This window comes from Schistocerca serialis, chromosome 1 (genome assembly GCF_023864345.2).
Source record: "Schistocerca serialis cubense isolate TAMUIC-IGC-003099 chromosome 1, iqSchSeri2.2, whole genome shotgun sequence".
Lineage (NCBI taxonomy): Eukaryota > Metazoa > Arthropoda > Insecta > Orthoptera > Acrididae > Schistocerca > Schistocerca serialis.
The window spans coordinates 949,076,820-949,098,961 of NC_064638.1; the positions used below are offsets into that span (position 1 = coordinate 949,076,820).

Here is a 22,142-nt window from a genome sequence, read left to right on the forward strand (position 1 = left end):
TGACACACGCTTTGCCCAACGACTCACCGTGCTTTTGTCCACTGCCAGATCACCGTAGACATTCTGCAAGCGCCTATGAATATCTGAGATGCCCTGGTTTTCCGCCAAAAGAAACTCGATCACTGCCCATTGTTTGCAACGCACATCCGTTACAGACGTCATTTTAACAGCTCCGTAGAGCGCTGCCACCTGTCGGAAGTCAATGAAACTATACGAGACGAAGCAGGCATGTTTGAAAATACTCCACAAGAAATTTCCGGTTTTTTCAACCAAAATTGGCCGAGAAAAAAAATGTGTTGCATTACTTATTGAACTGCCCTCGTACATAGTATAGCTACAAGGAAAGCTAAGCTTTCACATATAATATTGGTCTCGATGATTAATAAGCTACAAGAGATGCTAAGCTTTCACATGTAATATTGATCTATTTTGCGTGTGCTATACTTTTAGATACATCACACAAATGTGCCGGTAAGTTTAAAATAATGACATAAATTTCTGGTCTTCTGGGCTCAAAAACCTTGCATTCTGTGAATCAAGAAATTCATCCCACTTTCACACACTTAACATAATTCATCTTGCGTGAAAAGAAATTTATTTTGAAAGTAACGCCTTTCGAACCACCGTGTGCAATACTATCCCGAGACCATTAGAAATAATTAGCAGTTACCAGGAAACAGGTATTATTATGCATGCGCAGCTGCAGTGGTGTAGGAAGTCTGCATGTTCATATGTATAAAGCACTAAGAGAGCTTACATTATGCCATGAAAGATACAGGACGTCAGAGAATACTCCAAAAGCATCGCAATTTCCTGAACCATAATAAAACGCATATTTTGGTTTGAAGTGCACATTGTTTTTTTCCAGATTCATAATGAAGCAAGTCCCATTTGATATTAAGCTATTCAGTGTGGTTTTTGGGATGTAAATTTTCCTGGAGTACCAGTACTGTACTATCTCATATTTGGTTCTTTATTATGGCATAATGCCACATATGGCAGATGATGAAAACGTGCACTTGAAATTCAGCAAACAGCTGTAACTATCCAATGCTGTGGAATGAAACACTTCGTTTCAAGTAAATTGATTGCCTCAGTGGAAAGATTAATAAACCCACATTTCTTTAGCAAACTGACAAAAATAACATTGTTCGGCAACGTGATTAATGCTTGACTGCTAATAATTCGGAAATTAAAAAAAAAATCAGAAAACTGAAACCAATAATATATTTTTGCCCTCTGTAATTATGTTAATGTATTATAATTCACTTGATAGCTCCCGGACGCAGAAATCCGTTTTGTTTTCATTTGACAGCGAAATCACTTAACGCAAACAGGGGTCAGGTGGAGACTAACCCCCTCCCCACTACAACTCAACTCAGAGAACGCGCGAATGTGGCAGCTAGGGCATGCGAGAAAAATTTTTCTCATTGGCATCTGGCTGCTTGCTGCCGACACAGCTAACAGCCACACTTCAAGTAGCGGGAAGTGGGAGAAGGTACTGCTCATACGCAAGCCAACTGCGCATGCGCATGAGCCCGCAGGCAACTGGTCAAACAAACCTAATGTAAACAGTTGTGATGTCACGCTCATAGAAAACAGTTTATTGTTACGAAGGTACTGCTCATACGCAAGCCAACTGCGCATGCGCATGAGCCCGCAGGCAACTGGTCAAACGAACCTAATGTAAACAGTTGTGATGTCACGCTCATAGAAAACAGTTTGGTTCACTGATGGGTCGAAAATAGACCAAGGCGCTGGGGCAGGGGTGTACGGGGTTCAGCCAAGACTGGAGGGCATCATCTCTCTAGGAAAACTGGCCTCTGTATTCCAAGCTGACATTAGTGCAACCAGGGCATGTGTCGAGGAGAATATGCATAGGTGCTACAAGGATTGTAGCATCTACACCTATTCACACAGCCAGGCAGCCCTGAAACCAGTAGCAGCTTCTGCAGCAAGATCTAACACTGTTGCAGAATGCCACAGGGCTCTGGTAGAGCTAGAGGGAAGCAATAGGGTAAACCTAGTGTAAGGTAATGACGCCCAAGCCATGTTTTAAAAGAAGCTCTGTAACCCTGGGATTGAACAGGAAAGAGATCAAACTCGTAACTTGACTTATGACCAGCCATGGAAATTTCAAAAAACACCTATACACAATGGGTATAACAGAAGAGGACCCTAAATGTAGGATCTGTGATAAGGCTGAAGAAACTGCATCACACCTAATCTTCGAATGCACGGCATTGGAGAGTAAAAGATATAGATCTTCGGGACAACTAGACCTGAAGAAATTGTGTCTAACAAAAAACTGGTGCGGGCAGTGGTGGGTTAGACCTAAGCTGTTTTAGCTTCCCTGTTAAAATCAAACCAAATCAAATCAATGGTTTGACCAGATATGTGATATACAACTAACAGATAACTTTACTCGAATAAGGAAAGAAACATCAACAGTTCTTAGACAGGAAAAAAGGAAATATTACAATGACATACTTAACAAGGCAGAGGAGGATCTGAATCACCACAGGACTAGACAAATGTATCAAAACATGGAGAAATGTACCAAAAAGTATGTAAAGAAAGAACAGCAAAAGATGAAAAGGGAAGAATACTAGTGAATGGAAAAGAGATAGGGCAAAGATGGACAGAATACTTCTCCCAGCTCCTAAACTGCGAAGACCCCACAGAACTTCTTCCTTTTGAGTTGCCACAAACTGTGGAAATAGAAGTGACTACTCCCACAAATACTCAAAAAATTAAAGAACAACAAAGCAGCTCGGGAAGACCAAATTGTTGCAGAGCTAAAAAAAAAAAATGTATGACCTGACCTTGTAAGAACCATGACAAGCCTCATACGGAAGGTCTGGGAGCAAGAAAGTCTCCCAGAAGATTGGAAAATGGCCATCATCTGTCCATTACTGAAAAAGAATTATCGCCTGATATGTGACAATTATAGGGGAATGTCTCAGATAGATGTCAGCTATAAAGTACTATCTCTATGTCTCCTAAATAGGATACTATCATTTGCTGAAGAAGCTGTAGGAGACTACTAATGTGGGTTTAGACACAACAGATCAACAGTGGACCACCTATTTACCCTACGTCAAACAACGGAGAAATGCTGGGAATATAATACAGACATGCACATGCTCTTCACTGACTTCAAAAAAGCCTATGATAACGTACACAGGGGTACTATAATCAGAGTAATAAAGGAATTTTAGTTTCCATCTAAAATAATCCCCTTGGTGGCAATGTGTCTAGAACAAACACTCTGTAAAGTGCAGACAAGTACCGGTCTATCAGAACAGTTCGAAGTTCATACTGGCCTCAGACAGGGAGATGCCCTCTCCCCTATATTATTCAACCCTGTGCTAAAAAAAAATAGACTGGGAATTTATGAAAACTGACCCCATTGGAATACCCCTATACAACATGTCAATGACTCAACTGGCATACGCGGATGATATAATCCTAATCAGCGGTAGTGGAGAAGAGCTCAGAAGAGTGGCAGGCTCATACTGCAAGATTGCCAGTAGTGCAGGCCTGCAAGTCAGTGAAGATAAGACGGAATACATGGTCCTGAGCAAGTCAGTGAGAGATGGGGACACACTGGACAATCCCCGATTCAAAATGTCAAATACTTTCAAATACCTTGGTAATCTCTGCAGTGATCAGAACCACTGTGAAATTGAAATAAATGCAAGAATTGTCAGAGGCAACAGAGCATACTTTAGCCTTCAGAATGTGCTGAAGAAAAGATCCCCATCAAGAAGTTTTAAGATCAGGCTGTACCAAAGTATCATTATGCAAGTGGTTATGTACAGTTGTGAAAGCCTCACCTTTAGAACAGATGAAGAGACACTACTAGTTTTCGAAGGAAAAATCCCACGAAAAATATATGGTCCTGTGATAGATTGACAAACAGGGGAATGGAGAATACGAAAAAACCAAGAATTAAAATAGATTCACAAACAGGGGAATGGAGAATACGAAAAAACCAAGAATTAAAAGAGCTTTATGCACAGCCTGACATAAAAAGAATAATAAGAAGAAGGTTGACCTGGGCTGAACATGTAGCAAGGATGAATGGAGGGAGGATACCCCATGATGTGTTTCTGGGAGCTGTACCTGGAAGGAGGTACCAGGGACCACCACAAACAAGATGGAAGGACAATATTGACAAGGAAACTGAGTACATGGGGCTAGGAGAAGGAGGCCCATAACTGAAAATGATGGAGGAGGAGAGTGGAGCAGGCATATGGTCACTTACGGCCAAGCCACGGATAATTAAGTAAGTAGGCTACTCGAGCAGTAGAAAGAGGGATGCCCTGTCATATGCCTGGGGAGATTTTACAATGGGAGTTCCATGTCCCACAGGGTTTGATCATTGGTCCACTATAGTTCTTGCTTTGTTAACAACCTGCCATTTTCTTTGAATCAGGAGGCACAATTAATCCTGTTTGCGGAGGATACAAGCATTACTGTGAAGCCGAGCAAAGAGGCATCAAGTGAGAAAGTAGAAAATAATGTTTTTGTGAAAGTTACTGGATGGTTCTGCACAAATGGGCTAGGTTGAGCCAGTTTTTTACTGGGGTTGGGCTCAATTTCAGGGTAGTAATAAAATGTAAACCCTTTATCAGAAGATTCACTTCATTATCTGTCATTTTTATGTTTGTGAGACTGACTATCCTGTCTGAAAACAGATATCTGATTTCCTGTTATACGTGTAATATTCCATTATACTTTGTAAACTGAAAGTTTTATTTCTGTGTCTCACTGCAATCATTGCTCTACCACAGGCAAACAAAAACATCTTACAGAGAGGCCATGGGGCGGCACAACTGAAATGCCACTATGAATGTGTCATTGACCATCAAGATTTTAATCCATTGTCTTTTGTCTTGTTAATTATCTTACACTTATAGTTGTTTCCTCATGCTGCAAGGTTTAGATTTACAGATGTGATGTTAATTTTAAATGTTTATACTATCATGTATTATTTACTTTGGCAGACTAGGAGCTTTTGATTATTACTGCTTACATGTTTTTATGTGGAGTTTAAGTGTAAATTTTATTTCCACATATTGTATGAGAGTTCACGTTTTATTGTCAGGCACTCTCTTTGCCATATGGAATATTATAGCCTCTGCTATTTGTATAAATACAGGATGTACCCATGCCATTACCAGTACTTATTATGTAGCTAGATATATAGATACTGATGCTGACACTTACACCAGAATATTTTTATGATAATGTATTGCTGGTAGAAGTGAACGTCAAGAATTAAGTTCTTACACCACTGTTGTTTTTTTCTTTTTTCTTTTTTTTTTCTTTTTTATTTGTAACAGATCTGAAGATGGCATTGGCCAGATCTGGTAATTGTGAATTGTGTAACTGATGTGATCATGAAGGACCCTTAAATGAAAAAAAAAAATGGGGTGGGGAAGTGGCAGTCACCCGACTGCCACGAATCAGGCCACTACTTATGCTGCACATTGTTCTACAATCTTTCGAAAACTTACAAGTAGAAAGCTTGGCTAACTGTCTTCCTGCAGAACAAACACTGGTTGGATGACATGTCTGACATCTGGGAGGTGGGGGTCTTAATGTTTTGATTTCACAGGATGAGCTTTCTTGTGGAGAAGCACACTTAAAGTCTTCCACTAGCTCAATTGTTTCTTTGATTCAGGATCGTAAGCATAACACCAAGTTTTGTCACCTGTGATAATTTTTGGAAAAAAGAGAGAGAGAGAGAGAGAGAGAGAGAGAGAGAGAGAGAGAGAGAGAAAGTTTGGATTATTTTAGGACTCTTCTTTCAAATTCAAAGCACAGCATACTTCCACGCAACCTTGTTTTTGTTCACAGTCAGCAGGCTTGGCGCAAATTACCACCCACCATTTTCATTTGTAAGCCTTCTGTCACAATTCGCTGTACTGGACTCCAAGTCACTCCTGCTCCACAATTTCTTCAACAATCCCTCGTCGATCTTCATTGCTGACTGCACAAATGTTTTCAACATTTTCATGTGTCAGGAAGTGGAAGGACGACCAAAATGAGGTTTGTCTTCAACTGACTTTTCACCATTTTTGAAATGGGAAAACCACTCAAACACTGAAGTATTCCCCACAGCTTCGCCCTTGTATGCCACTTTTAATATTTCAAGAGTTTCTGTTCAATTTTTTCTGAGCAAAAAGCAGAATTTCACTGCTTCATGTTCTTCACAAAAATTAGCCATTGCAAAAATGACAATTACACAAAATAGTTGTCACTAGAAACTATGGTGAAACTAGTCCTGACCTCTTTCAGCAATGGCACTCGGCTTACTGACTCTGCTGGAATGTTCGCTCTATGTGCTCCTAGTGGCAAAACCTGGTACTACAAAAGCTCTGCTCACCAAAAAATTTGTTCGGTTTCTTTTGGGTCTCCTCTCTCATACATCCTTGGTTTGATGAACTTTCAAGCACTCTCGCACATTGCCTGGCCCACTAAATCACCCAATTCTTAATCCCATAGGAAGTTTCTGGGATTATTTGGAATACAGTGAGCTAAACACAGCAACAAACATCTTCACAACTTCAAGCCTCACAGTATCTAATCATCAACGAGTGGCCTCAGCTGAACAAGGAATACCTAGGGATGTTGCAGACACCCTTCCCCAGCAAACTGAGGCCATTATCAACACTAGAGGCAGTTTACATGGCATTAGAGTCAAGTGTCATGGAGATACCAAATTTTTTGTCTGGGTAGCTTCAATGGGTGTAAAAATTTGAAAGAATATCAACTAGAATGAGTACATACGCTCAGTCATAATTAAATATGTGGAAGACTTCCGTTCACTGATAGGACACTGGGAAAATGTAGTCAAGTGTATAAAGGAGACTGCTTACAAAACATTTGTGTAACGTATCCTAGAATATGGCTTAAGTATGTGGGACCCTTACCAAGCAGACTAACAGGTACATGTGACCCATGGTAGAACATCTTGGATATGCTGAAAACCTTGAAATGGTAGATGCTTGGAGACAGGCATCAACCATCTCACAAAACCAAAGTTTCAAGAACAAGTATTACATCAGAAATATAGGAACATACAACAACTCTCCACATACTGTTCCCCTAGTGACTGCAAAGATACACACAGAGGCACTGAAGCAGTCAAGAACAGAAATGGAAATAACATGATATGCGGTACAATGGAAAGTAGCCTCAGTCATGTACTCTATAGCGGTTTGAATGACACTGGAAATCAGCTGTGCAAGTAACCGCTTACTGGAAACAATACTGTGGTGTCACCACCAGACACCACACTTGCTAGGTGGTAGCCTTTAAATCGGCCGCGGTCCATTAGTATACGTCGGACCCGCGCGTCGCCACTATCAGTGATTGCAGACCGAGTGCCGCCACACGGCAGGTCTAGTCTAGAGACACTCCCTAGCACTTGCCCAGTTGTACAGCCGACTTTGCTAGCGATGGTTCACTGTCTACATACGCTCTCATTTGATGAGACGACAGTTTAGCATAGCCGTCAGCTACGTCATTTGCTACGACCTAGGAAGGCGCCATATTCAGTTACTATTCTGAACAGATAATATTGTGAATCATGTACCGTCAAGAGCGATGTTCATCATTAATGGATTAAAGTTAAGTATGAAACTAATTACGTCCACTTTCTGAATTCTAATTCCTTGTCATGTTCCAGACCTCACGTCAGTATAGTCCTCCCCTCCTCACGCCAGCCTGCGTGAGCTAAACGCGTGCATTTCGGCATCCTCTAGTAACACGGTGTTGGCTCTTAGGTCAACACAACAAATACCATATGTGTCGTGCGATCATGTGAGGGGCAGTGCATCAATCACATTCACATGTGACTGTTCCATTCTGTTGAACAACCTCTGAAGCTTTGTGTTTATAGGCTGTAGAAAAATTTCTGCTACCAGTCACAATAAAAGGTTATTTATTTGTCACATAACCAGTTTCGGGCTTGCGCCCATCTTCTGGTGTTTATACATTCATGTACATGTTTATATACTGGAGATCACTGTATAAATACAAAAAAATTATTTGCTGGTGACTAAACAGATACATGTGGGACAATTGTAAGTGGCAAGGCATGGGTACATCCAGTATATAAACATGTACATGAATGTATAAACACCTGAAGCTGGGCGTAAGCCCGAAACTGGTCATGTGACAAATAAATAACCTTTTATTGTGACTGGTAGCGGAAATTTTTCTACACCCTATAAAGGAACAGTCACGGAGTTCAACAGCATTCACTATGGATAAAATTCATTTAACTTAATGTTTATATGTTGAGTTGAATGCTTTATCCATGGGTAGTCATATATCCCAAAAGGTGACACAATCTTCATATTATTGTGGCTGTTTGTTTAGGGCACTCAATGATGTCATTATCAGTGCCCCATACAAACACTACAGGAGATGAATGTGGTTAAAATATATAAAATGTAGACTTACAAAAGCAAGGTAAGATCACATTTGCTCTGTTGCATGCTTACTCACATTAGGACACACAGACATTCTTTAACAGCACAATACTGAAATTGTCTTAAGATGTGCAATTAAAACATTCTTACCAGGGCAGAAAAGGCACAGGGCAGCTATTCCGGGAGTGATGGTTGGCTGATCACTAGTATAACAACTTGATGAGCCAACCATCCTCTACACATACTAAAAGCTCCGGCCTAACAGCTTAGGTAGAAGGTCAACTAAAACACAGATTCTTAAAACATATCTCACATTCATTATATCTTCACTTAAAATTGAGGTCAGGTCTGCCAGTAAACTGGCTTCTGCCCTCTTGTCTTAATATAAATCACATGTTGTCACAATGTGGCAAACTCTAAAACTGATAAACAAACAATATATACTTTTCCACCCAGCCCCACATTTTTAGTAATTTTTCATGCGATGCCATGAAATATTTTCACCCTCTGTGGAAACAGGTAAAACGCAAAAGCATTTTCAATGTCACACTGTTTTTCTGTGTGTGCAGCTATCTACGAAAAAAACTACCAGACAACTTTTACACCACTTCTGAAGAAAGCATATGAACTATACTTCGATTTAAAGGTGGGTACAGGTAAATTGTGGGCATCACAGTTCCTTTGTTTCACACTGTGCAACTTGTGGGGATGGATAAGGAAGGCGAATAAGAAAATCATCTGACATTCGGAGTTCATATGATATGGCATGAATCAGGCAAACATACCACAGACTGTTACTTCTGTGTGGCAAATATCACTGGATATTTCTACAAAACTTGTGCATCTCTATTACATCCAGACCAGTTTCTAAACCACATTCACATGATCCTGTCACTTGCCTAAAACCATTAGTACCTACAGAATATACAGTTTATGACGAAACACAAGAAGAGAGTACTCATTCACCTTCCAGCAACGTATCAGACTTTGCCAATCTGGAGTGGCACATGTTCAATGAACAATGCTGATCTTTTGCTTGCATCGGATACAACACTTCACATTTTCACCACAGACACAAAAAACTTGTGAAATTGTTTGCAATGAGTGTCACTATTTGCTACTATACAGATGTCCAAGGTCTCATATGAAGCCTCAGGGTGGAACACAACACTGGAGCATGGGGATTCTTCATCGACTCTTCTAGAATATGCTTGAAATCAGTATTATCACACAATGGAAATAAATACGCACCAGTACCAGTTGGATATTCTACCCAGCTGAAAGAGACATATGGAACTATGCTACTATTTTTTTGAAAAAATTCTCTAATGACTGCTATAAATGTTGTACCTGTTGTGATTTACAAGTTACCACCATTATTAATGCAAACAGGGTAGCAAGTGAGACAGTAGAAATACAGCAACACCCTGGAGCAATGAACTGGCTTTTAATGAAGTTCTGTGTCTAACGAACATTTCCATCAGTCCCAGCGAAACTCCCGCAAGAACAATGCTATTTCTCCCCACATTCAGCAACTCCCACTTTAAGAAAAGGTCTGCTTTAAAGGAAAAAAACATGAAACAGTTTGCAAATTGAATGCCAGTTTTTACACAATTCCTAACATTTTCAAGTGAGTTTCCAATTTTTTCTATTTCACACAGACCAAAATTTTCTGTTGTGTGATGCAATAAATGGTAATCAATTCAACCGCTTGATACATGCCTAGAACTTAGTACAGTATTTAATTCAACTTCCCTTGAAGTGATACCAGTAGATGCATTGAAAGAATCGGAAACCAATTTCCATGCGACTTAGATCAAATGATCTGATGTCACAATCACTGAGTCTACGAAACACGAATAGCGGAATCGTTTGTTTTACTGAAGTGTCGAAGTTTCCAATTTTACTTTAAGTTATCAATTTCACTTTTGTGGAGTAATGGCCTTCAAACATAGAAAGCTTACAGTTCAGCAAAAGCTGCAAATCATCCATGATGTCTGTAACAATCAAAACGCAAAGCTCTCGGACATGGCAAAGAAATACTATTTAGTGCCATCTACAAGTCTGACATCTTCAAAAATACAGTAGCGTTTGTAAATGCTGAAGCTAGAAATGTTTTCAATCATGTGGTGAAGGCTACTAGGAAATAAAATATAACACATTTCTGTGAAAATTTTATTTCTTATCACTATTTAATAGCAATTATTTATTGTTGTTGGAGCAAGTACTAAAACTATAAGCTGACTCCCAAATATTTAATACGTACATAAAACATTTTATTTGAAATACGCTTCAGTTCTTGGAAGATTTTACTTGGAGGCATAAACCATTTTTGCCCTTTTTTTTAAATATACTAACTATGACAACTCTGCCACAGAATCTGCAAGATAGTACTTTTACAGTAACAGCAATTTCATCAGTAATGTTTGCTGATGACACCAATATACTGGATTCAAATCACTGTGATAATGAATTCCACTACACGATTTCTGATACAAACTATAAGCTGGTACACTGCTTACATACAAGCAACCTTATACTGAACAACGGCAAAATTGGGTACATAATTTATTGCCATCACACAGGCTATGTAATGGACACAGGAGCGTAAGGCATATGCCAATTGTACTATAAATCAAGATACTTGAAAATAAAGCTAAACAGAGATGGATTCAGAGCAAAAGCAAAAACATTATGTCAGAAGAACTACTGCTACACAGTTCAAGAATTTACGAATGTCAGCCTACAAAAAATTAAGTTCAATATTTTGTTACATACCATAAGTTTATAGCTGGTTAGTTCATTCTACAGATGTTACTGTTATTGTCTCTTATTATGAGTCTAAAATAACCAAGTTAAATGTTTTCTTAAATATCATTAAATCTGAGCTTATTTATTTCAGTCTACAGGCATAACCATTGTTTTTTATCATTACGAGTTTATTATAACTTAACTGTAATTGTGGCTTGCCCCACACTCATTGTTCTCTTTTTATTACGAGTTAATTATAATAGTTATATAAACTGTATTTTAGATTTTTCCTACATCCACGTGTAAAGGCGTTCTGAAGGCAATAAAAAATCAAATGAAATAAACAATTAATTTCTATGTTTGCGATTTGTGTAGAAATATGGCTCTTTTGCATATTTAGCCATATCATGAATCCAACTATGAAAATTATCTGATCAAAATGACACAATAACTGTTTCCTGTGTGTAGTAAATCAAAATACCATCGACAATCTGTGCACTTACTTCACAATTTTACACATGTATTTAGGTGGGCTATATGAATACAATCTTTTTATTTACAACAATCAACATGAGCTTCAAGTATTTTCATCTCTTTGATGAAACTGATGATTTATACTGCCTTGAGATTTTGTCATTATATTACATTATTTCTTGTTAGTAATTACTATTTACAATTTTGTTGGACACTACAGGGAGAAACATACAAAAAAAGCAATCTACTAACTAGTATTTACCTCTGTCCAGCCTGTGCTGTAGTTCGAAACTAATGTGCTTCGTGTCATACAAATTTGGAAACAGTTCATTCATTTTCTTCTTAAATGAGCTATAAGACCCTGAAAAGAAGTAAAACGCGTGAATTAAGACATATATTTTTTGAAGTGATTATGAAAAATAAATAGCACATGCAAGAATTTATGTTGCCAACATCAACAAAACACAGAGGCAAAAAACTTTCATACAAACTCTCACCTTCACAGGCAATAAGAGGAAATCATAAGCTTACTGACCTACATCCAATGATTCAACACAAATTCTGCAAACAAAGAAAAGATATCCTGTTAAAATAAGTTTTAAAATCCAAAAAAATAACACTTTAACTTTTGCTCAGGTGGACCAACTTTGTCAAGACAACAGTACATGTGATTTAACTAGAATGTATTCACACTGTTTTCAGTTTTGATCTGTCTTTCTTAAAAATGTTATTGTATTCTTAAGAATCTCTGCTCTGACAAACACTGTTCTGCAGACACTCTACACCAGTATCATCAACAGAATGCAATACAGATAACCTCATGTGTCTGACATAAGGACAAGTGCAGATATGATAAGCCAAAAGGTCTGTCAGCAATGTGTGATCATTTATTGTACAAGTGGCTTGGTGGCTCAACTAATAATTACTATACCAGAAAATCTAATGTCCAGATTTGGTTAGTTGATTAATATTAAGATATTTTCTGTAACTTACTTTTTGATACCACTTTAAACTGGAGTGCAGTATAAATTTTGTATGAGTTCAGGAATTTTTCATGATTGAGCATTGTTCACTGAACTGCCAAAGAGCAGTAAAAAAACTTTTACAATATTACCTAAAGAGGAACTTTGATCAAGAAAATTTGATTTTGTTTCTTGGCAAGTTAAATGAGAGCACTAAGGCCACCATATTTAAAATTGCACAAATTTTTAAAAGTTCTTAAGAACTCTTAAGAACGTTTAACAAATTGTAAAGTAAATTCAGAGTTGCAACTTTGGGATCTAAGGTAAGATAAGACATAAGTTGATAATCTGTCTTTGCAGCTATGGTACAAGAAACAATAGCGAAAAAACTTTCAAGCAGATGGTGTTCACTAAGATGAGTAAAAATCTTAATACTAACATCAACATCTTTTGTAAATTATATGTGTGTTCATTAAGTCCACTGATGTTATTTTATTTCAATAAAACAAAAATCATTTGCTAACAAAAATACGCATTTCCTTGGAAGTTGCAAGACGGATTTAAAATACCTTTACTGATATCGGAAATAACCTCAGAAAAAAGTAGGCCTCTTGAAAGAAGTGTATAAGATGGAGAAGAATTATGTAAACCAATACTGTAGGTGACCACCAACAAAATGTTGGTTCTACTCTGTTCGTTACTGTCGGTTATTAGCCACTTCTCATATGTATTATTTTACAGGTATTGTGTGATTTTTCTTTCAAGAAATATAAGAATACAGAGCGTACAAATCGCCAGCGACAGGCACAATTTTCTTCTTCTTATCATCCAAACTTCCTAACATAGAAACTACTTTTGAAGTGCCAAAACGTACTAGAATAAATAAAATGTTAATAAAATGCCACGCTGTACAACATTTTTGCGGTGTGATAGTTGCAATTCCTGAAATCCATCGCCCGTGGCTTCTAGCCTGCTGAGGAGCACAACAGTCCTGGGTCCATGCATAAACCGTGAAAATCCACTGCATTATGCCACAAAAAAACAGACTCGCCCTGCAGGCAGATCAGTGAGACTAGATTTCAGAGGCAGGGCGTGCATATTACTGGAAACCGTATAGCTTCAGATCATCCAACCTGATCCATTACAGATACCAGCAAAAATGATCTCTGGTTTTGGCCCGGCATGGAAATCCACTCATGTGGCCAGCTATTCATGAGCCACAGACAGCTTGATGAAATGACACCATGGTGATCAATCAATCCAATAGATAACTTGTACAAATACAGTGAGAATCAATAATAATGAGGATAGCTAGCAACTTACCATAAAGATGATTACTGAGCTGCACACACACACATGTAGAGAACACAATCACATTCTCGCGACTAAATTTTCAGCCACAGCTTTTGTCAGAAAATGAGAGCACACACACATTCACACAATTACAACTTATGCACACATGACCGCTGTCCCCTGTTGCTGTGCCTACAGTCTCTGAGAATCAGATCCAAACAAACCACTCCTCATGCCTCCCTGCCTCTCATCGGCAGCTGCTAGGCTAGCGGCAAGAAGTGGTGGCAACAAAGACTGGAAGCTGAGGGGAGTGACAGGTAGGAGAGAAGCAGTAGGAATGAGGGAGTAGGGAAGCAGCACATGTGTTCAGCTGCACACAGCCAGCAAAATTGCATAACACCCCAGTAAACAAACTATTTCGTCTACTGAGACAAAAATGAGGTTTTCCCACTGTTTTTCTCCCCCCCCCCCCCCCCCCCTCAAATTTCCCTGATATTTCCCGTCCTAGAAATTCTCTGATACTCCCCAATTTTCCTGATTTCCAGAACCTGTGGCAACCCTGAAATTAAAGTGGTACTTCTCCCAATTGTGTCCTTGCCACACACCTGCCCCAGTTCAGTAGCCTTTGGCGTGCACATGTCAAGCCAAACCTAGAATGCCATCACTTAATGAAACTGGCAGACAGCACAGTGACATAGTGACTTTAGAATCATACATGGACAATGATTTACTTAAAAAAATAATTATGGCCATAAAACTATATGCAAACAAAATGCATAGAAAATACTGCACATAGTGAAACAGCAGTCTCCCCAAATTAATGTATTGTTGAGTGTGTTAGACGACATATTGCAGCCAAATACATTACTACTACTTTTCTGTTAAATTATAAAGCTATTTTGGTGTTAATTATGAGAACATTTAAGCAATTCTTAACTTCGCACATTAGTGTCAACTTTGGAACACAGCAGGAAGCATGGGTCTTCTCCTCCCCAGAGATAACATAATATATATATACCAGCACAGGCAGCTTAAACCACACAGCTGTTCTACCTCATATTGTCAATCTTTTATGGGTGACAGGAAAGGGGAGATGACTGAAAGGAAGCAATGAAAATGCTGTCAACAAACTTTTTCAGATGCTCTCCTTCAAAAGTCTTTCTCTTGCAGATTTTCAGCATCACACACACAATTGAACCACTCTTCCAAGATGACATCATTGACCACTTCAAGAAAATTCTGAACAGCTTTCATTCTGAATGTGCAGTTTCTGAATGCAATCTTTCCTTTCAATAGCGCCCACACATTTTCTATGGGGTTGTACTAGCAGTGCTAAAGTGATTGTCTCATAATCCCACGGCCCGTTTTTGCTACTAAACTGTCAAGTTCAGATTGATTATAAAGGTGCTTGTGGCAATTGACTTGCTTCAACATCTCCATATTAGTATTACGGTGTGAAACAGAAGCACTTTTCTCCTCTAGCCACAGTGGACTCACAATGTTAACACTAATAGTGTATATATTGTATTTTCTGGATAAATATTGATACTGATGAGTTTGAAATAGTGAAGATTGGCTACTACCTCAACACTTCATTGTATTTCAGCTCCTGTGAGTTAATTGTGCTCTGCCCAACATGTCCTATATTATTTCTGTGTAGCCCGGATTCAGTAATTAGACGTGATGTTGCGTTCCATCATGTAGCTGCTTTTTTTCTACCAATAAATCTTCTTTCGTAGTTTCCCAGAGAAATAAGTAAAAAATAAATAAAAAAAAAATTTGCTTTTAACAACATTGGCAATTATATTTTCCACATAAGCATTTTTATTACAGAGCATTATTATCTCTCCTCAGTACAACCATCACTCTCAACATCTAATCACAGACAGAAGCAGCTAGTTAAAAAAAAAAAAACTGAATTAAGTCTACTTTCATTTGCTACTTCACTCATATTATGTTTTTTTTGGTTATCATTACTCTGTAGAGTTTACTATATAACAATTGTTATAAGATAAACTGTATTATCATCAAAACAAGCGGGAAAAATACAACTCATTCCACTTTCATCATGTTTTGATACATAACATCTCCCCTCGCTGGATACTGCCATCGATCACCTCAGTTCCTTCAATGAAGGAATATTACGAAATTTTATATGAAAGTCACATAGAATCTTCCAATATGAAATCTTATTGTGAATGTAACATGGTCCAGGAATTTAATCATTTATTGTTGAACCAGTGGATGAGGGTTAGTGGTTTGGGTTTTAATTTTTATGTATTTTTGATATCTAAAACTTAAATCTTCATGGTATTACTTTATAAATTACAGTTTCTACATCTCATAGACACATAAGGATATTTTGTGTTTGCTGTCACATTTACAAATGGGTAACTATATGAACTGTCCTCTTCTTTTCTTATTTAGTCTTTATTATTATTATTCACGTATGGGCCCAATAGGTCCACACAAGGTAGGATCCATCAATGCCATTTTTATGGTGGACTTCCTTTGCGTCCAAATTTGTTTCGCTGCTCCCTAGTATACTAGACTTCAGTTTTTCCACAAATAAGTCACCAACAGAACATACTTGAAAAACGAAGCTTTTGCTGACTATTAAAATTACACTATCAGGAAGTGTAGCACCAAATTACAAACTATTGCTGTTTTTGCATCCATAGTATACCAGGAAGATGGTATGTCAAATGTGTTGGTGACTTAGAAACATGTAGGTGCGGATATCAGTAGACACAGTTGCCACCTCTAGCAGCAGCAATGGCTCCAGCCCAGCTAGGTATCAAGTCAAATTGAGCTTTGACTACACGTAATAGTACGTCATTCCGTGCTTCATCTCTATGCTAGAGTCCATCAACTGCAGTGGCTGACAAGTGATTGCTTACCAGTCTCTCACAAACTCATGACAAGATGTTTTCAATAGTTGCGAGATCTGGAAAACAACCTCTGTTTGAGCTAGCTGGACCAACATGAATAGCATTTGGTCTTGCATTAGCCTGTTGAAAGATGAGGTCACAGATACCTCAAACATAGGCTACAGCTACCAGCATTAACATAGCAACCAGCATTAACATATCAGAAATGTAATGGCTGTTAACCATATCACTAGCTATGTGAAGAGGAGATGATTATATTGTGTACCTGATGGCACATAAGTAGTTGCAGGAGGTAGGAATTGAACTGGCCAGCCAGTAACTATATACACTGCACCACAGCTACGTAAGACAATTTGAGAGTCATTTTTCATGGCTTCCATTGTAACCATGTCTTTTACACTGCACCACAGCTTCGTAAGACAATTTGAGAGTCATTTTTCATGGCTTCCATTGTAACCATGTCTTTTTCTCTTTTTCTCCTCCTCTTCTAACCACCTTCAAGGTATGATATCATGGAACAAGCAGCTCCACACAGTAAGTGGAGATGCTCACCCGCTTCTCACATTGCAATAGCGATGGGTTCAAGCAGTTCTCGCATCTGCACATATCGTAATAATATCTCCCCACATAGGACGTCCCAACACTTACTTACTACTAAATGTCATGAACATCCTTTGTTGTCATGGAGGCTTGGAAGTGGGACATGCATCCTAAAAATTCCGTGTCGCAATTCAATGGTTAAATATGCATTGGTTGTTAAAGATTTCAGCTGTAAAATTTCTTACATTAAGCTTGCAAGTCACACTACTGAAAATATTTTTCCAATATCCCAGATGACATTTTTTTTAAAAAATAAATGTAGGTTGATGTCAGTATACTCAAAGGGTAAATTCCTTTAGGCACCTGTAATTATCTCCTTGTGCCATCCCTTAAAACCACTATTCAGCAAAGACTCTTATCATAAGATTTTCTATCTTTAAGTAATTATGTTCTTTTTTTAGACATTTTCTCTTGTTGCTTAACTGCAAGCTGTCCTTATTCTTTTTTTACTACATTAATTGATCTGGTCTTCACCAGTCTCTGGTAACAGTACTTTTTAAATGCTTCTAATTGTTGTGAAACTTCCTGGCAGATTAAAACTGTGTGCTGGACCGAGACTCAAACTCGGGACCTTTGACTTTCACAGGCAAGTGCACACAGTTTTAATCTGGCACGAAGTTTCATATCAGCGAACACTCAGGTGTAGAGTGAAAATCTCATTCTGGAAAAACCCCCAGGCTGTGACTAAGCCATGTCTCCACAATATCCTTTCTTTCAGGAGTGCTGGTTCTGCAAGGTTTCTGTAAAGTTTGGAAGGTAGATGAGATACCGGCAGAAGTAAAGCTGTGAGGACGGGGAGTGAGTCATGCTCGGGTAGTTCAGATGGTACTTTGTATTTCTAACACCTTCAGCCTTCTGAGCGAACAAAATTCATGCATCTTTTGCAGAACCTCTTCTCCCAGTTCAGTATTTAGCCATTTTTCAATTCCCTACAGAGATTTCTAAAGCATAGTGCTTTTGTAATTCATTTTTACATGTCTTTCTTGGTTGCTTTTTGCTAACACCCCGTATCTCTTTCTAGAAAAATCTTATTCTGTGACAAATCACTGTTTTTATATGCAACTTCCATATTTCCAAAGGCGGATACATGAACAACACAGGAATACATGACATGCTGATGTATTATCCTTTCACAGATTCCACAAACATAAACAATTTTATGAAGTAAATTCATTCTAGCTAATTATAATTAAATGCTAAATCTAGTTATATTATCCAAACAACACAAACATTACTCAAGATAGTCTTCACCATTTATGAAGGTTGCAGTTATAACAACAGTAATAATAATGTGGAATACATATGGTGGATATAAAGGTTTTTCTTCTGACAAGACAAGTGATCTACCAGAGAAGATTAATACTGTGGATTAATTTTTGTGTGTTCTCAGAGAAACTATGTTCACAGAGAAGGTCTGTGTTGTATTATATTGTTATTTTGTTTCATTCATTACTAGAATCTGTAAATGTGGAAGTAATAAATAGTTTAAGAGAAATTCAGAACAGTTTTTCTTATAAATTTTGGGTGCTCCTCTGCGATCAACAGTAGCAGTGACAACATAGTTTTGGACATCTAATTTAAATGTTTATGATGAATTTTTCTCAGTGCTGTTTTGCTCATGATGGCATAGCAAAGTGTAATTGTGTGGATTTTGGATCTATGATGGAAATCCACATTTCAATGATTACTGGTAGGAGAATAAACAATGCTTATAACTTTTGAACACTGCGAGAAAAGGAGTATTTACCAGCGAAACAAAAACTATTAGATGAAACAAGTTCTAACATGGAACACCAAGTTGGCAGGCGCAATGGAAGGTTTGATTACGGATGATTTTTGAGAGGTTACAATAGTTTCATTTCTGGCAATTTCAGAACACTGTGAAGGGTGAAGAATATTTGTAACTTATACAGAAATGGCAATGTTAAGCAAAATTGAAAAGTAAATGAAAATTTCATTTCTGCATCAGTTAAAGCTATTAAATCTCTAAAGAGTTTACTTTTGAAGCTGTTCCAGATTACAGAAAAAAAAATCAAAAACACATGAGAGAATTTCTTTTGGCTTGAAACTAAGATGTCATTTATTGAAGCATCATTTTCAGACACAGAACTGGGAGCAACCTGTAATACAATGTGTACAGATAGTGGAATGAAAAATGAAGTAACTACTGAAAATTGTTATTATTATTATTATTCTGGATTTACAATGTGAGTACATTTTTCCAGCACCTATTCTAGATTACAGTAAGTCACTAATTATTGTTCTCCACTCTTCTCTATTTGTCCATAAATCTTCAGGAATGTTGTTCTTCCTCATTGCTGACTGAACTCCCTGTATCCATGTATCAGGTGGTCGTCCCCTTTTTCTTCTTCCAATTGGTACCCAGTCGATTATGCATTTTGGTAGCCTTTCCTGTTCCATTCGTCTGATGTGTCCATACCATTTAAGTTGTTTGTGCTCGATGAAATCAATAATTGAATTTTTACATTTCATCTTGTCTCTGATTACTTCATTTCTTATTCTTTCTCGTCTTGATATTCTTGCTGAACGTCTCCAGAAATCCATTTCTGTGGCTAATAATTTTGATTTCAGTTGCCATTTTGTTGTCCACACTTCTGAACCATATGTAATAATGCTCCTAACTATTGTTTTAAAAATCCTTATTTTGTTATCAGTTGTTATGTGTTTGTTATTTATCCAAAATTGACAACTTTGCATTGATAATTAAAGGCACAGAATCTGAAGAAGAAGAAGAAGAAGAAGAAGAAGAAGAAGCTGCTGTTGCGGCTGATGATGATGATGATGATGATGATGGAGGATGATGAAAGAGATGATTCAATCCAAACAGGTAGTGATTAGATTGAGTTTACTGGAAAAGAAGATGAAGGACTCCGATTCGGCAACAGATGATAAACATGAGAAACAATTCTCACCACGTTCACAGGATAAGTGTGAATGATGCTGAGGGTGTTCTTAAGTCATTCAGCACCAATGATGGACATCCCGTTAAAAAGTGGATCACTGATTTTGAGGGAACACCATTTTCAGTGGTTTGTAATCATCATCAGCATTTTTCCCTTTTTTCCTCACAAAATATTGCTAGAAGGTCTGACTGAGCTTTCATTGCAGGATAGAACAGTCTTACATCATGGGCTGCACTGAAAAAGACATTACAAGAAGAATTCAACATGAAGACAACTGCTGCAGAGATCCACAAGCTACTCATCCTACAAAAGAAGAAAAGGAAGTCTCTTCAAGAATATTTTATTGTAATGAAAGAAATTGCCAGCCATTACGATACCGATAATCACTTCTTGTACCAATGTGTGACTGTGGGACAGAAGAAGATTCAGTCACAAAGCTTTTGCTTTATGGCATTGGAAATGAAAGATTTAAAGGCGAAATCAAAAACAAAGAGCTGTGAAACAAAAGAGCTGTGAAGTCATTACTGAAAAAAAGTTACAGCAATGAAAATTTCTCAGCCTCCAATTACAAAGAAAGTGAAGACTTGGTAATAACAGCACTATAAGCACAGCTTAGGATCCAAACAAAGAGTTTCAACTGTGATGACAGCGTACCTAGGTCAAGTGACTGTAACCATGAAAGCAAAGAAAAGGTACGCTTGAATTGTCACCACACAGAGACAGTGACCACATATGTGAGAGTTGTTCTTGTGTGAATGTGTGCAAGTTTTCTACTTCTGAACATGCACTTTGTCTGAAACCTGAAATATTTCTAGCAGTCTTCTTCACTGACCCTGTCTGTGAATCAATGCCTCCTCCATGCAGTGAATAGCAATCTATACTTTCCACATTGTTGTTGCTCCATTCTGGACTTTCCATTGCTAGATTTGATTGGCAAGGTAATAACCATAAGGAGCTCAGAACTATGACAACGCGCGTTACGTTTATGCGACCCTAGTGAAATGACTACTCATCATCGGTGTCATAAGTTTGGCAAGACGGCCACATGTGGGGTTTGGATGGGGGAGATACAGGTTTTTCTGCTGACAAGTTATGTGCCAGAGGAGAAGATAATTGCAGAGCAGTTTTCATGTGTCCATGGAGAAACTATGTTCACAGAGAGGACATAAGTTGCACTGGACTGTCCTTTTTGTTTGTTTTTACTGTAACTGTAACTGTGAAAGTAGCATGTAGTTTACATGAAAGTCAGAACCACTTTTCCTACAAAAATAAATAAGTTGTTTGTTTTAATATTTAAGATATAAGGTTACAAAACTACACAGCAAATGAAAAGAATTTCTTACCTGGCAAAACATCATGGAACTGCTGGTACAAAAGCATTAGGTCTAAAAGGCAATTGTGTCCCACAATTGGTTTCTTCAGTTCAACTAACAGTTTGAAAATATGGGAGAAACCAAGCAGATAGTGGATAAAGTCTTCATCTAATTTTTCCTTATTCTCTTTGTTAGACATTAAGCGATGTTTCTCTGTTGCAATCTTTTTAACAATGATCTGCAGGGCAAAAATATTGTTCACTATAGAAAACACTTCTAGCAAGACAGTATAAAAGATTATGAAAGGAGACAGAAAATATGCACATTGAACATCATCCTCTTTAGCTCATAGAACATGGTGCAACTGCCAATATTGTAGGCATTAGATAAAGAAGCCGAGCTCAGATTGTAAAGTAAAGAATTTAATTAACATTTTGTACCCTTACTGAAATAACCATGTGAGCACCCATCTAAAGTGATTTTG

At 37.9% G+C, this 22,142-nt stretch overlaps 1 protein-coding gene across 2 annotated transcripts in view; it reads right to left on the reverse strand.

Moving 5' to 3' along the window:
- The window catches only part of LOC126412640 (pre-piRNA 3'-exonuclease trimmer-like), a 228,370-nt gene that overhangs the window by 141,009 nt on the left and 65,219 nt on the right, over positions 1-22,142 (reverse strand). For both annotated transcript variants that reach the window (XM_050082325.1, XM_050082335.1), the window contains exons 4-5: positions 21,689-21,896; positions 11,938-12,036 (exon numbers count right to left, since the gene is read on the reverse strand). In XM_050082325.1, coding sequence (XP_049938282.1) covers positions 11,938-12,036; positions 21,689-21,896 — 307 coding nt within the window. The remainder of the gene's footprint in view (positions 1-11,937; positions 12,037-21,688; positions 21,897-22,142) is intronic.